The 16223-nt window shown below is 23.8% G+C and overlaps 2 protein-coding genes across 3 annotated transcripts in view; both read left to right on the top strand.

Annotated features, from left to right (window-relative positions):
- Positions 1-8388, top strand: part of LOC117168352 (uncharacterized protein At4g17910) — a 16097-nt gene extending 7709 nt beyond the window's left edge. For both annotated transcript variants that reach the window (XM_033353931.1, XM_033353932.1), the window contains exons 2-3: positions 3100-3202; positions 6726-8388. In XM_033353931.1, the coding sequence (XP_033209822.1) occupies positions 6728-8272 (1545 nt within the window). In that variant the 5' untranslated portion in view covers positions 3100-3202; positions 6726-6727 and the 3' untranslated portion in view covers positions 8273-8388. The remainder of the gene's footprint in view (positions 1-3099; positions 3203-6725) is intronic.
- Positions 8389-13219: 4831 nt separating this feature from the next.
- LOC117183052 (EGF domain-specific O-linked N-acetylglucosamine transferase-like) overlaps positions 13220-16223 on the top strand; it is a 7741-nt gene continuing 4737 nt past the window's right edge. Inside the window, exon 1 of the mRNA XM_033376204.1 lies at positions 13220-13291. Coding sequence (XP_033232095.1) covers positions 13220-13291 — 72 coding nt within the window. The remainder of the gene's footprint in view (positions 13292-16223) is intronic.

The raw sequence follows: 16223 nt of genomic DNA, 5'->3' as shown, positions 1-16223 counted from the left end.
TAGTAAATCAATCTTTTGTTTAAAAATTAATCTTTTTTTAGATGAAAATTCAACTTTTTGGTTGAGAACTCTTAAATTTGATTAAATATTCGTCTTTTTCGGCAGTAAATCAATCTTTTGTTTAAAAATTCTTTTTAGTTGAAATTTCAACTTTTTTGACCAGAATTCATGAATTTAGTAAAAAATTGGTCTTTTCTGGTAGTAAATTAATCTCTTTTAGTTTAAAATTCTTGTTTTTTGGTAATAAATTATTCCTTTGTTTAAAAATTCTTTTTTAGTTGAAATGTCAAATTTTTGGTTCGAAATTCATGAATTTCGATAAAAATTCGTCTTTTTGGTAGAAAATTAATCTTTTTGTTTAAAAATTAATCCTTTTTTTCAACTTACACTTTTTGGTTGAGAATTCTAGTCTTTTGGTCAAAAATTCGTTTTTTTTTTGGTAGTAAACTAAACTTTTTGCTTAAACATTCCTCTTTTTTGTTGAAATAGAAACTTTTTGGTTGAGAATTCTTAAATTTGTTTAAAAATTCGTCTTTTTCCGTAGTAAATCAATCTTTTGTTTAAAAATTAATCTTTTTTTAGATGAAAATTCAACTTTTTGGTTGAGAACTCTTAAATTTGATTAAATATTCGTCTTTTTCGGTAGTAAATCAATCTTTTGTTTAAAAATTCTTTTTAGTTGAAATTTCAACTTTTTTGACCGGAATTCATGAATTTAGTAAAAAATTGGTCTTTTCTGGTAGTAAATTAATCTTTTTTAATTCAAAATTCTTGTTTTTTGGTAATAAATTATTCCTTTGTTTAGAAATTCTTTTTTAGTTGAAATGTCAAATTTTTGGTTCGAAATTCATGAATTTCGATAAAAATTCGTCTTTTTGGTAGAAAATTAATCTTTTTGTTTAAAAATTAATCCTTTTTTTTTAACTTACACTTTTTGGTTGAGAATTCTAGTCTTTTGGTTAAAAATTCGTTTTTTTTTTGGTAGTAAATTAAACTTTTTGCTTAAAAATTCCTCTTTTTTGATGAAATAGAAACTTTTTGGTTGAGAACTCTTAAATTTGTTTAAAAATTCGTCTTTTTCCGTAGTAAATCAATCTTTTGTTTAAAAATTAATCTTTTTTTAGATGAAAATTCAACTTTTTGGTTGAGAACTCTTAAATTTGATTAAAAATTCGTCTTTTGCGGCAGTAAATTAATCTTTTTGTTTAAAACTTCATCTTTTTTAGTCGAAATTCAGGAATTTATTTGAAAAAACGTATTTTCTAGTAGTAAATTAACAATTTTCAGTTATAAATTCGATTTTTTGGTTGAAAACTTTTAAGTTTAATTAAAAATTCTTATTTTTTAGTAAAACTGAAACTTTTTGGTTGAAAATTCTGGTTCAAAATTCGTTTTTTTTTTGTATGAAATTAAGCTTTTTATTTAAAAATAAGAATTCCAAAATTTTATTCAAAATTCTTATTTTTTAGTAATAAATCAATCTTTTGTTTAAAAATTCTTTTTAGCTGAAAATTCAACTTTTTGGTTCGAAATTGATAAATTTCGTTACAAATTAGTAGTATTTACCTTTTTTTAAAGTTCCTCTTTTTCAGTTGAAAATTAAACTTTCTTGACCGGAATTCATGAATTTAGTTAAAAATTTATCTTTTCGGGTTGTAAATCAATCTTTTTGAGTTCAAATTTCAACTTTTTGTTTAAGAATTCTTAAATTTGATTAAAAATTATTATTTTTTGGCATTAAATCAATCTTTTGTCTGAAAATTCCTTTTTAGTTGAAATTTCAATTTTTTGGTTCGAGATTTATGAATTTCGTTAAAATTCGTCTTTTTTGATAGGAAATTAATCTTTTTTTTTTAATTATTCATCTTTTTTTACGTTGAAACTGAAACTTTTGGGTTGAGAATTCTGGTATTTTGGTTTCAAATTCGTTTTTTTTTGTTAGTAAATTAACCTTTTTGTTTGAAAGTTCCTCTTTTTCAGTTGAAAATTAAAGTTCTTTATCGGAATTCATGAATTTAGTGAAAAAATGTTCTTTTCAGGTCGTAAATTAATCTTTTGTAGTTCAAAATTCAACTTTTTGGTTGAGATCTCTTAAATTTGATTAAAAATTCGTCTTTTTACGTAATAAATCAATCTTTTCTTCAAAAATTAATCTTTTTAAATTGAATTTTCAACTTTGTGTTTCGAAATTTATGAATTTCTTTAAAATTCGTCTTCTTTGGTAGAAAATTAATCTTTTTTTTAATTATTCATATTGTTTTTCGTTGAAATTGAAAATTTTTTGTTGAGAATCCTGGTTAGCAATTCATTTTTTTTTGTAGTAAATTAAGCTTTTTATTTAAAAACGATATTTTGTTTAAAAATTCATTATTTTTTTTGGTAGTATATTAACCTTTTTTTTAAAGTTCCTCTTTTTCAGTTGAAAATTAAACTTTTTTGACCGGTATTCATGAATTTAGGAAAAAAATTGGTCTTTTCTAGTAGTAAATTAATCTTTTTTAGTTCAAAATTCAACTCTTTGGTTGAGAATTCTTAAATTTGATTTAAAATTCGTATTTTTCGGTAGTAAATCAATCTTTTGTTTAAAAATTCTTTTTTAGTTGAAATTTAAACTTTTTATTTCGGAATTCATGAAGTTTGTTAAAAATTAATCTTTTCGTTTATAAATTCATCTTTTTTTGTTGAAACTTCAACTTCTTGCTTAAGAATCCTGTTATTTTGTTAAAAAATTCAGTTTTTTCAATTAAAAATAAACTTATTTTTTCCGCAAATGTGTCCATTTTGATAGAAAATTAATCTTCTTCATTACAACCGTCACTATTTGGATGTTTTCAAGATTCATCATTCAAGATGAAATTTCATTTTTAGGTTGAAATTTTAAATATTCCATGTTTCGTTTGCAAATTCCAATATTTGTTTAAAAACTAATCAATATAATTGAAAATAAAATACTTTTTCTTGAATTATCGGGACTTGAAAGCATTTAAAATTGAATTTATTATATTACTCGCATTAATTTTCTTTTAAATAATTTATTTCCCTATTTTCGCGAAAAATCTATAAATAAAATATATAAAAATATGAATCTTGGTGTTTTAGCTTTACGTGTACCATGGATTTTCCCAGGTTGTAGAAAATCGTAATAAAGCACTCATCAACTGTAATTTCATAAAAGGAAAGATCCTTTACCTTCAATAAAAAAGTAAGTTTTTTCAGATTTTAAAATACAGTTAGGATGGCGATTCGGCAGAAGATTTCAAACTCCCGGTTTTTCCTGATCATGTTTTTCAATTTTCCCGGCATTTTAAACGAAACAGATGAATTTTCAATTAAATTTATGAATACTTAATTGAAATAAGTTGAACTTAAAAAAAAACAATTCTTACTAAAAAAGATAAATGGTCAACCAAAACTTAAATAATGAAGTTCTAAGTTAAGAAAGTCAATGTTCAACCACAAAAAAAAAAATAATTTTTGAACTAATAAAGATTAATTTTTGATCCAAAGTTGAATAAATAAATTTTCAATGCAAAAATAATTGTGCAGCCACAAAAAAAATAAATATTTAACTAATATTGTGAAATATTAAACCGGAATAGTATTTTTATTTTAACAAAAAACTTATTTTAAATCAAAAATACAGAAATTTTTAATAAAATAGCTCATTTTTTAATCAAAGAGATGAATTTTTAATTAAAATGATGAATCTTTAATAAAAAAAATTAATTTTCAACACAGCAGTTTATTTTTCAACAAAAGTAAATTAACTTCGAACCGAACTGATAAATTTTCAACTAAAATGATGAATATTTAAATGGAATACTGGAATTTTGAAAAAAAGGAGAATTTTTAAACAATGAAACTTTGAAAGAAAAAAATTATTTTCTACTAAAAAATTCGATTTTTGTACAAAAAACGTGCATTTTCAATTAAATAAATTTTGAACCGAACTGATATATGTACAACTAAAATTATGTATCTTTAATTGGAAAAGTTGAATCTTATACCTACCAAAAAGAAGATTTTTCAAAAAATAATATTAATTTTCAACAATAAAAGCAAAGAATTTTTCACAAATTACATAAGTTTTCAAAAAAGTAGTTAAATTTTAAGGGAAAAAATTTTTTTAACAAACGAGTTTATTTTTCAAGTTGAAAGAATTAATTTTCAAACATACTGATAAACTTTCAACAAATAAGATTAATTTTCCACAGAAAAAAAAAAATTTTCACAAATAATATGAATAAAAAAAATAGTTTAATTCTTAAATAAAAAATATCAATTGTTTAACAAATAGTTGGATTTTCATCCAAAAAAGATAAAATTTCAACCGAAAATTTGAAGTTTGCGTTAAAATCTAATTGCTAACCAGAAAAAAAACAATTAAAAAAAAATTGTTAAATTTTGTACTAAATAGTTAAATTTTTAGTTTAAAAATTGATTTTCAAAAAAGTAGTTGCATGTACATATGATGATTAATGTTTTTGGTAGAAAATTAATCTTTTTGTTTAAAAATTCATCTTTTTTAGTCGAGTTTCAGAAATTTAGTTTAAAAAATTCTTTTTAAGTATTAAATTAATAATTTTAGTTCAAAATTTAACTTTCGGTTCGAAATTGATGAATTTTGTTCAAAATTCATCTTTTTTGGTAGTAAATTAATCTTTTGTTCAAAAATTCATCTTTTTCAGTTCAATATTCAAGTTTTTGGTTGAGAACTCTCAAATTTAATTAAAAATTCGTCTTTTTTGGTAGCAAATTAATGTTGTATTTTAAATCCTTTTTAGTTGAAATTTCAACTTTTTAGTTAAAAATTCAACTTTTTGGTAGAAAACTCTTAAATTTGATTAAAAATTCGTCTTTTTTGATACTAAATCAATCTTTTGTTTAAAAATGCATCTTCGTTTTGTTGAAATTTCAACTTTTTGAATTAAAATTTGTGAATTTTGTTAAACATTCGTCTTTTTTGGTAGTAAATTAATCTTTTTGTTTAAAAATTCATCTTTTTAGTCGAAATTCAGGAATTAGTTAAAAAATTGTCTTATCAAGTAGCAAATTAATCATTTTTAGACGAAAATTCAATTTTTTGGTTGAAAACTCTTGAATTTGATTAAAAATTCGCCTTTTTCGGTAGAAAATCAATCTTTTTGTTTAAAAAATCTTCTTTTTTTAGTTGAAATTTCAACTTTTTGGATAAAAACTTATGAATTTTGTTTTAAATTCACGTTTTTGGTAGTAAATTAATCTTTTTGGTCAAAAATTCATTTGTAATTCTTTTTTAGTTAAAACTTCAACTTTTTGTTTCGGAATTCATGAATTTGGTTAAAAACTCGTCTTTTTTGGTATTAAATTAATGATTTTGTTGAAAAATTTTTTTTTGTGTGGTTTAACAATTCATCTTTTTTGTTGCAAATTCAACTTCTTGGTTGAGAATTCTAGTATTTTGGTTGAAAATTCGTTTTTTTTGTAGTAGATTATTCTTTTTGTTTAAAAATAATTCTTTTCAGTTAATAATTAAACTTTTTGTTTTGAGAACTTTTTTAATTTGATTGAAAATTCGTATATTTCGGTAGTAAATCAATCTTTTTGTTTAAAAATTCTTCTTTTTTTAGTAGAAATTTCAACTTTTCGGATCAAAATTGATGAATTTTGTTAAAAATTCGTCTTTTCAAGTAGTAAATTAATCATTTTTAGTTCAAAATTCAATTTTTTGTTTAGAATTCTTAAATTTTATATAAAAATTCAACTTTTTGGATGATAACTCTTAAATTTGATTAAAAATTCGTCTTTTTTGGTATTAATCTTTTTGTTTATAAAATTCTTTTTTTTTGTTTGGTTTAACAATTCATCTTTTTTTTTAAAATTCAACTTCTTGGTGGAGAATTCTAGTATTTTGATTGAAAATTCGTTTTCTTTTTGTAGTAAATTAATCTTTTTTAGTTTAAAATTCAATTTTTTGGTTAAGAGTTCTTGAATTTTTTTAAAAATTCGTTTTTTTCAGTGGAAAATTAATCGTTGTATTTAAAAGTTCATCTTTTTGGTTCAAAATTTAAAAACTAGGGTTTCAATTTAACTACCTTCTTATTAATGCATTTTTTTGCTTCACGATTAAAATTTAATTTAAGAATTCATCTCTTTGGTTGAAAATTAAACTATTTTATTAAAAAGATTTGTTGAAAATTTATCTAGTTTAATCAAAAATTCAATTTTTAAGTTTAGAGCTCTTGTATTTTTGTTTGTATAAAATTAACATTTTTATCAACATATCATATTATTGCTTTGATTATTCAACTCTATTTTGTATAGAAAATTCGTCATTTTTTCTTGAAAGTTCAATAATTTAGTAAAAAAAAAAAGTCAACTGTTTGGTGGAAAAAATCTGTTTTTTCTAATTTAAAATTATGTTTTCAATTGAAAGTATTTACTATTCCATTTCTCGTTACTTACTCTGAAAATTAATTTTTCATTTTAATTGTTGATTCATTACCGAAGTTAATAATTCCTCACACTAGGATCAAAAATTTCCCAAAATTGGTAAGACACTGTATGGATGACCTCTAAATTAGAAATCATTTTTCTAAATTGACCAAAATTATTGATATAATGAAAACTTCCATTTTTTTTACAATAAGAAGTAAATTTCCGGTTTTTTAATTCAATTCCCGGTCAAGTCGCCACTCTAACTCTAATATTTTGTGCTCCCCTCAAAAATTAATTTTCAAATTCAGAAATGGCATCTCTGGATGACACCCGTTATCGCCAACAGCAGGAAGAATTCGTCTCAAATCATGGCGGAACAACCCCACAAGAAATAATTTTCCTACTTCTCCCAAACGTGCTTAGTGTTTTTCTCACGATCTCCATTCTAGACTTAATGGGAAAGAGTCTAAATCGCAATCTACGAGTTGTTTTAGAATTTATATTAACCGTCGTTCCCTCCATTTTATGCTGCACAATATTATCCGAACACTTGTTCCACGTTTGTGCTATCATGCTCCTACTTTCTTTAATTACTCTCCTCTTAATCAGCTTCAAAAAATCAACATCCGGTAAGAGAATTTCGACCTTGAACCACAAAAATCTTTCATTTCTAACAAACTTTCGAGCCTGGACAAATATCACAACAGTCATATGCATCTTGGCAGTCGATTTTCAAATTTTTCCACGCAAATTTGCAAAGACTGAAGTCTATGGTTACAGTCTGATGGACACTGGAGTAGGGCTTTTTATAATCGCGAATGCTCTAGTGGCGCCGGAAGCGAGAGGAATAAGCGTAGACGAAAAAATTAATTTATTTCAGGGAATGATAAAGTCATTGAAAAGTTGCATTCCTCTCCTGATTTTGGGATTTGGGCGCTTTTTCGCGATAGAATACTTAGGATATCAGAGACATATCACAGAATATGGTGTCCATTGGAATTTTTTTATAACCTTAGCCTTCGTCAAGCTTTTCACGAGTATGATTTCAAAAACTATCAGTTCCAGATACTCGCTCTTGTCAGGACTCTGGATCCTGGCGATGTACGAGTACGGTTTGAATGCGAAAGGCTTGAAAAAATGGATCCTGAGTGAGGGATCTAGAGACGACTTTATTTCTGCAAATCGCGAGGGTCTGGTGTCAATTCCTGGCTATGTGGGGCTTTACTTAATTGCGGTTTCGATTGGAAAACTTATTCATTCAACCTACCAGAATTTGAGTGCTAATTCAAAACAGAATTCGCAATTTTTAGAGATTAAATTGTTTAAATTTGAGATTAGAGTCGCGTACAATCAGCCTATGATACTCTGCATAAAACTGTCGCTGATAGCTTCGCATTTTTGTGCTGTGATGCTAGTTTGTGACTCGTTTCTTTCAGTTTCGAGACGACTTGCTAATGCCGGATATTGTGCGTGGATTGTTACTCTTGCTGCAAGTTTGTTGACACTTTTGTTATTGGTTGAGATCTTGATAGATGTGTTTGTTCGATCCAAAATAGAGAACGAAAATCAAAAGACGCGAAAAGTGTATGCTAAGGAAAGAAATTTGCCGAAAGCGAAAGCTCATTTTGATAATGAGGAGAATTTTAGTGAAAACCTGGAGATTTTTGAAGCTGTTAATTACAATGGGCTTGGTTTTTTTCTCCTTGCGAATATACTGACAGGAACTGTTAATATGTCTGTAAAAACATTGTACGTTGATGATATGTTTGCTCTGAAAATTCTTGTCAGCTACTTGGCTGTGAGTATTGTGTCCGTCTTGGTCTGTTACAGACACAAGGTACAAATTAGATTATAATTTGTATTCGTCTAATTTGATGAATGTGTTGAAAAAGTTTCAAGAACTTTTTGTGTATTTATGAGTAGCTCGTTGAGCATATAAATGTTTTTAATAATAAGAGAAATCATTTCTTATGAACATGCTTACTTTATTTTTGATCCTATCCAATTATGAAAAATCGCATGGCGCTATTTGCGATTCATTCTCGAAACTACAAAAAAATCCAATTATTATAAAACGTATTGCCCCATTTTCAATTAACTCACGAAAATATCTCAATTTTTTTTAATCCAACTAAAAAGCGCATGGCGCTATTTTCGATTAATTTGTAAAACTATTAACAAAAATTCAATTATTAGAAAGCACATGACGCCATTTTCAATTAGTTCTCGAAAATATCTTAAAACTACTCGGAAAAATCCAATTATAAAAGGCACATTGCGCCATTTGCGATCAATACGCCATTTTCAATTAACTTTCGAAACTATCTCGAAACATAGAAAAACATTCAATTATTAAAAAGCGACACTACTAAAAAAATGCAATTATTAAAAAGCGCATGGCGCCATTTTCGATTAATCCCCGAAAGTACTAGTAAAAATTCAATTATTAAAAAGTCCATGACACCATTCGCGATTAATTCTTTAAGGTACGAAAAAAACCAAAATATTATAAAGCGTAATGCGCTATTTTCTATTCATTCTCGAACCTAGTAAAAAATGCAATTATTATAAAGCGCATTGCGCCATTTTTCATTAAATCTCGAAACTACTCTAAAAAACAAAATATTAGAAAACTTATGTTGCCATTCCCGATAAATTCTCGAAACCATATCGAAAAAATCCAATTATTAAAAAGCTCATGGTAACATTTTAGATTAATTCTTGAAACTATTAGAAAAAATCCAATTATCAAGAAGCGTATGACGACATTTTCGATTAATTCTTTAAACTATCTCGAAACTAATGAAAAAATCCAATTATTGAAAAGCACATTTCGCTATTCTAGATTTTTTCTCGAAACTCTCTCGAAAGTACTTGAAAAAAGTCAATATTTAAAAAGCACATGGCGCCATTTTCGATTAATTCTCGAAACTATTAAAAAATCTAATTATTAAAAAGCTGATGGCGACATTTTAGATTAATTCTCGAAATTACTAGAGAAAATCCAATTATTAAGCGTATGACGCCATTTTCGATTAATTCTTTAAACTATCTCGAAACTACTGAAAAAATCCAATTATTGAAAAGCACATGTTGCCATTCTAGTTTTTTTCTCGAAAATCTCTCGAAAGTACTTGGAAACAGCCAATGTTTAAAAAGCGCATGGCGCCATTTTCGATTAATTCTCGAAAATATTAAACAATCTAATTTTTGAAAAGCACATGACGCCTATTTGGATTAAATCTCGAAACTATCTCAAAAGTACTCGAAAAATCCAATTATTGAAAAGCGCATAGCGCTATTTTCGATTAATTCTCTAATCTAACCTATTAAAAAATCCAATTATTAAAAAGCGAATGGCGTGATTTTCAATTAACGCTCGGAACCAATCGTAAAAGGCCAATTATTAAAAAACGTATGGTGCCATTTTCAATTAATTCTCAAAACATTCGCAAACTACTCATCAAATCTAATTATTTAAAAATGTATGGCACCATTTTCGATTAAGTCTCGAAACTATCTCAAAACTACTCGAAAAGATTTAATTATTAAAAAGTTCATGACATTTTCAATTAATTCTAGAAACTACTTAAAAAAATCCAGTTAGATATTAAAAAACGTATGACGCCATTTTCTATTAATTTTCGAACCAATCTCGAAAGTACTCAAAAAATATAATTATTAAAAAATGTATGGCGCCTTCTTCGATTAATTCTAGAAACCCTCTCAAAACTATCGAAAAGATCCAATTATTAAAAAGGTCATGACGCCATTTACAATTAATTCTAGAAACTACTCGTAAAGATCCAATTATTAAAAAGTATTTGGCGCCATTTTCAAATATTTCTCAAAACTATTCGAAAAAATCCAATTAGATACTAAAAAGCGTATGGCGCTATTCTCAATTAGTTATTGAAACAATCTCAAAATTAATCAACAAAAAAATGATTAACAAATGTATGACGCCATTTTCGGGTAATTCTAGTTACTATCTCGAAACTATTCGAAAAAATCCAATTATCAATAAGCGCATGGCGTCATTTTCGTAAAAAGCTTATTATTAAAAAGCCTATGGTGCCATTTTCAATTAATTCTCGAAACTATCTGGAAACTACACGAAAAAATCTAATTATTAAAAAGTTTATGCCGCCATTTTCGATTAATTCTCGATATTATCTAAAAACTACTCGAAAAGATCCAATTACATATTAAAAAGCCTATGGCGCCATTTTCGAAAAATTCTCGAAACTACCACGAAAAAATAAATTCAGAAGTTTGAAAAGATTCAATACTAATCGAAAAATTGAAAAAAAATTTTAAATATACATTTTTAATATTTGGAAATAAAATTTTAAACCTTCTTAAAGATTATGAAAGGTTTCACGATAGTAACAAAATTTTCTTAAAATGTATGGAAAAAGTAAAACTGATATTATATTTAAAAACATTAATTTTAAAATAATATTTAAAAACATTTTAAAAGATTACAAAATATTTACAAAATTTTCATAACAGAATCTAAAATTTTTAAATATTTCAAAAAATTTCAAGCAAAATTTAAATTTTTCCAAACATTTCAAACCAAATTTAAACTTTAGCAGAATTCAAAAAAAAATTCGAAGTTTTTCTTCAAGACGTTTGAAAGGAATGAAGAAAATGACAAAACTTTTCTTGATATTCTTGCGAAAATTTATAATGACTACTTTGAAAAATAAATCTTGAAAATTTAAAAAGGTATCAAAATATTTCTATAAATTTCGAATAAGTCTGGAGAGTTAAAGGACAATTTTTATAATTCTGAAAAATAAAAAAATTATACTTTTTCGACATATCCAAAATCTTTGAAATTTGTTTTCTATTATCCTAAGAAACTTAGGAAAATTATATACTTATATAACCATAATAAAAAATGACCAAATCAACTATCCCTATTTTTTTTAAATTTTGAAAGAAGTTCGAATTGTTTTTAAATACCTACATATATTTATGATTTATTACTTTCATGTATTTAGGGAAAAATTTGGCTTCAAAATCCTGGGAATATTAAAAGAGATTCAACTTAAAAATTAATTTTAAGCGAATATTTAACAAAATTTCGAAACGTTAAAAAAGTTTTCCGAAGTTTTGAAAAGATATAAAATAATTTTAGCTTTAAATGATTTAAAATTTTTTTAAAGAACCTATTTTTGATGATTTAGAACCAACAAATTAGAAGCTTTTCCAGAAATTTAAAAAGTTCAAATAATTTTTTGTTACCGAATGTATTTTAAGAAATTAATTTTTTATTTACAAAAGATTTTAAAACATTTTCAAAAATTTCCAAAAAGAATCTAGATTTTCATACAATTTTTCTTAACTTTGCATAATCTTTACAAAATTTTAAGAGATATTTAGGAATTTTAGAAGCCTTTAAGAGATTAAAATTATTTTAAAACTGAAAAATTTATAAACTATTAATAAATATTTTCCAAGTTTCAAAAGGTCCTAAATATTTTTCCAATTCACAATTTTCTTATAATTTGGTAGAATCCTGTAAAATAAAAATTGTTGTATATAATTTTTCCCATTTCTGATATCTTCAAAAATATAAAAATTTCGAAACGTAGAAAAACCTTCAATTATTAGAAAGCGCATAGCGCTATTTTTGATTAATTCTCGGAACTACTTTAAGAAAAATTCTAGCATTAAAAAGTGTATGGCGCCATTTTCTATTAATTTTCGAAACTAGTAAAAAAAATGCAATTATTATAAAGTGCATTGCGCCATTTTTGATTAATTCTCGAAACTACCTAGGGAAGTTATATTTGTGCATCCTTAATGCAAATAAATAAAATTAAACTTTTAGCATGAAATAAAACTTAGAGGTTTCAAATTTGTTTAAATGTAGAAATTTTGACATGTTGAAACATTTCAGAGAATGAGAGAATTTTCTTTACAGTCCTAGTAAAACATTCATTTGAAAAAATACGAAAAAATCGGATAATTTTTGAAAGAAGGTTTGGCATTCCTGAAAAGATTCGAAAACAATTTTTCTTAAAATTTATCTGAGAATTTTTATGAAAAATTAAGTTTTGAAGAAAATTTCAAAAGATTTCTATGAATGAAACTTTTTAAATTTTGAATGATTTTTTAAAATTTAAATAATTATTTAATTAAATAAACTAATTTTCTTTAGAATTTCCTAGATTTTTCGACACATCTGAAATTTTCAAAAGTAATTTGGAATTTTCTAAAGAATCTTAGAAAAAATATATTCACATAACTTCAAAAACAAACTGATGTTTATTTCATTTTTCTAAAACTTCATAATCTAATTTTAGCTTGAATTTAGTTATTCAAAAACCTTTTTCCAATAAAATAGGTATTCGATATTTTTAGTTTGTATAAAAAATGACTTTTTTATGGAAAATAAAGAATTATTAGTGCGAAAAAAAGAATTAACCTCAAAATTAATAATTTACATTGTGTAAAATGTTTAATATGTGTTACTTAAAAAAACATACAAATACTTATAAAAAATAATATTACTTAATTTATCTTTAATACTTACTTTAATAATTACATTGTCGTGTGATTCACTTCCGCAAATTTAAACCAGTAAAATTTTTACTGTTTGAATCAGTGATTAAGTAAATTTAGATTTACACCGATACATCAGTGAATTAAATTAATTAATTAAAATTAAATTAATTAATTCAACTAAATTAATTCAAATAATTAAATTAATTTTTTTTTTAATTATGAGAAAAGTATTTTTGAAATTCGAAAGTGGATCAGTCCAACAGGAGATTTTCACACAGGAATGTTTTGGTTTTTCTATGTTGATGTGACTATATACACTCAATCAGCATTCCCAATTGAAAATTCCGAAGTCGTAAATTACTTTGAAAGTCGACTGAACTTTAAAGATGGTTTTCTGCAGTTTTCCTCTCCCCTGGCCAATTTTTGAAATTTTAAACAGTAGAGTTTAAACAAAAAAATGTATTTTCAACCAAATAGTCTAATTTTCATCTAAAAAATATCAATTTGTAATGATAAATGGAAAAGTTATATTTGCAGCTAGAAACGTAATTTAAAATTTGCACAAAAAAAGATTGAATTTTTACCCTAAGAGATGAATATTTTAAAACAAAATTTACGAATTTTTAACAAAACCGTTGAACTTTTAACCAAAAAGATGAAATTTCTATGAAAGGAGATTAATTTTTATACAAAAAAAGACGAATTTTCAACTAAAAACGATTTTTCAGTAGAAAAAATCAAGAAAATTATTAAATTTTCAAGCCAAAAAGACAAAGTTTATAACAAATAGTTGAATTCTTATGCCGAAAATATGAATTTTTAACAAAATTTTTATTTGCAACCAAAGTATTTGAATTTTATACCAAATTCTTGATTTTTTAAATCAAAATGACGAATTTTTAACTAAGAGAGATTTTTCAGTAAAAAAATCAAACGAATTATTTAATTTTAAAGTCAAAAAGACCAATTTTATAGAAAATATTTGAATTTTTCACCCCAAAATATTAATTTTCAAAGAAAAAATTTATTTATAACTAAGTAGTTGAATTTTCTACACAATTATTGAATTTTTAAGCTAAGGAGACGAATTATTTACAACGCAGTTGAATTTTCAATCCGAAAATATGAATTTTCAAACAGATGTTTTAATTTTTACCCAGATATTTCATTTTTTAATCAAACTATTTGAATCTTTAACTAGAGCAAATTAATTTCATACAAAAAACTGTCGTTTTTAAACAAAAAGAAAGTAAATTTCTACGAAAAGAGATTAATTTTTAAACCAATAAAACGAATCTTCCATAAAACAGATGAATTTTTTACATGAAATTATGAAGTTTTAACAAAAAATTGATCTGTAACCAAATTAGTTGAATTTTCTATCAAATTTTGGAATTTTATAATTAAAAAGACGATATTTTACAACACAATGTAATTTTCAAACAAATATGTAAATTTATAATCATATATTTTATTTTCTTATTAATTATTAAAATTTGCAATAAAATAATTGAATTTTCATCAAAGGAAATTAGTTTTCTTTACAAAAATTTCATTTTCAACAAAAAAAAAAAAAAGAAAGGAAATTTCTACGAAGATATTAATTTTTAAATCGATAAGACGAAATTTCAATTGAGAAAGATTTTTCAGTAAAAAGAACAACCAAATTTTTTAATTTTTAAACAAAAACTGAAAAAAGATCGATAAAAAGGTATATTTTTTACTTTAAAAGTATGAATTTTCTAAAAAATTTGATCTGCAATCAAATTAATTAAATTTTCTAAGAAACTGGAATTTTTGTATCTAAAAAGAGAATTTTTTTACAATGTAGTTGAACTTTTAACCAGATACTTGATTTTTCAACCAAATATTTGAATTTCTACCAAATATTTTTAATTTTCAACCAAAAGAAAGTAATTTTCTACAACAAAATTTTCATTTTTAACTAAGACAGGAAATTTCTACGGAAAGAGATTAATTTTTATACCAATCAGATGAAATTTACGCTATAAAAGATTTATCAATAAAAAAATGAACCCAAAAATGTTAATTTTTAAACAAAAATTAATTGTAAGCAAATAGGTACATTTTTCACTTTATGCTTGAAATTTTTAATTTAAAAAATATGAATTTTCAATCAAAAGCTTGAATTTTCAGCCGAAGCAGATTAATTTTATACAAAAAGCTTTCATTTTTAACCAACAAAGATTAAATTTCTACGAAAAGAGAATAATTTAAAAAGAAATTAGATGAAACTTTAAATATGAAATATTTTCCAGTAAAAAAAATGAACCAAATTGTTGAAAATTTAAGTGAAAAATAACAATTTTCCATAAAACATTTTAATCTTTAATCTGAAAATATTAATTTAAAAAACAAAAATTATTTTTCAACCTGATATCCGATTTTTCAACCAAATATTTTAAATTTCAACTAAATATTTGAATTTTTAACCAAATATTTTTAATTTTAATCAAATATTTATATGTCAACCTAACATTTAAATTCTTAACTAAATATTCGAATTTTTAATCATAATTAATTAATTTTCAAACAAAAATTGCATTTCTAACAAATAAAAGATGAAATTTCTACGAAAAAGAGATTAATTTTAAAACAAATTAGGTGAAATTTTAAATATGAAAGATTTTACAGTAAAAAAAATTAACCAAATTGTTGAATATTTAAGTGAAAGAGACAAATTTTCTATAAAACAGTTGAATTTTTAATCCGAAACTATTAATTTAAAAAATAAAAATTATTTTTCAACCAGATATTCGATTTTTTAACCAAATATTTAAATTTTCAAACAAACATTGAAAATTTTAATTAAATATTTTTAATTTTAATCAAATATTTAGATTTTCAACTAAATATTAAAATTTTTTACCAAATATTTGAATTTTTAATCAAATTAAATTAATTTTCTAACAAAAATTTACATTTCTAACAAAAAAAAATGAAATTTCTACGAAGACTTCAATTTTAAAACAAATTAGATGGCATTTTAACTATGAAAGATTTTTCAGTAAAAAAATGAATCAAATTGTTGAATATGTAAGTGAAAACAACAATTTTCCATAAAACATTTTAATTTTCAATCCGAAAATATGAATTTTTTCAACTGGATATTTAATTTTTCAACCAAATATTCGAATTTCTAATTAAATTAAATTAATTTTCTAACAAAAATTTACATTTCTAACAAAAAAAAAAAAAAAATGAAATTTCTACGAAAAGAGATTAATTTGAAAACAAATTGGAATAAATTTTAAATATGAAAG

The sequence above is a fragment of the Belonocnema kinseyi genome, chromosome 2 (genome assembly GCF_010883055.1).
Source record: "Belonocnema kinseyi isolate 2016_QV_RU_SX_M_011 chromosome 2, B_treatae_v1, whole genome shotgun sequence".
Taxonomy (NCBI): domain Eukaryota; kingdom Metazoa; phylum Arthropoda; class Insecta; order Hymenoptera; family Cynipidae; genus Belonocnema; species Belonocnema kinseyi.
This window is presented reverse-complemented; position numbering and strand designations above follow the sequence as displayed.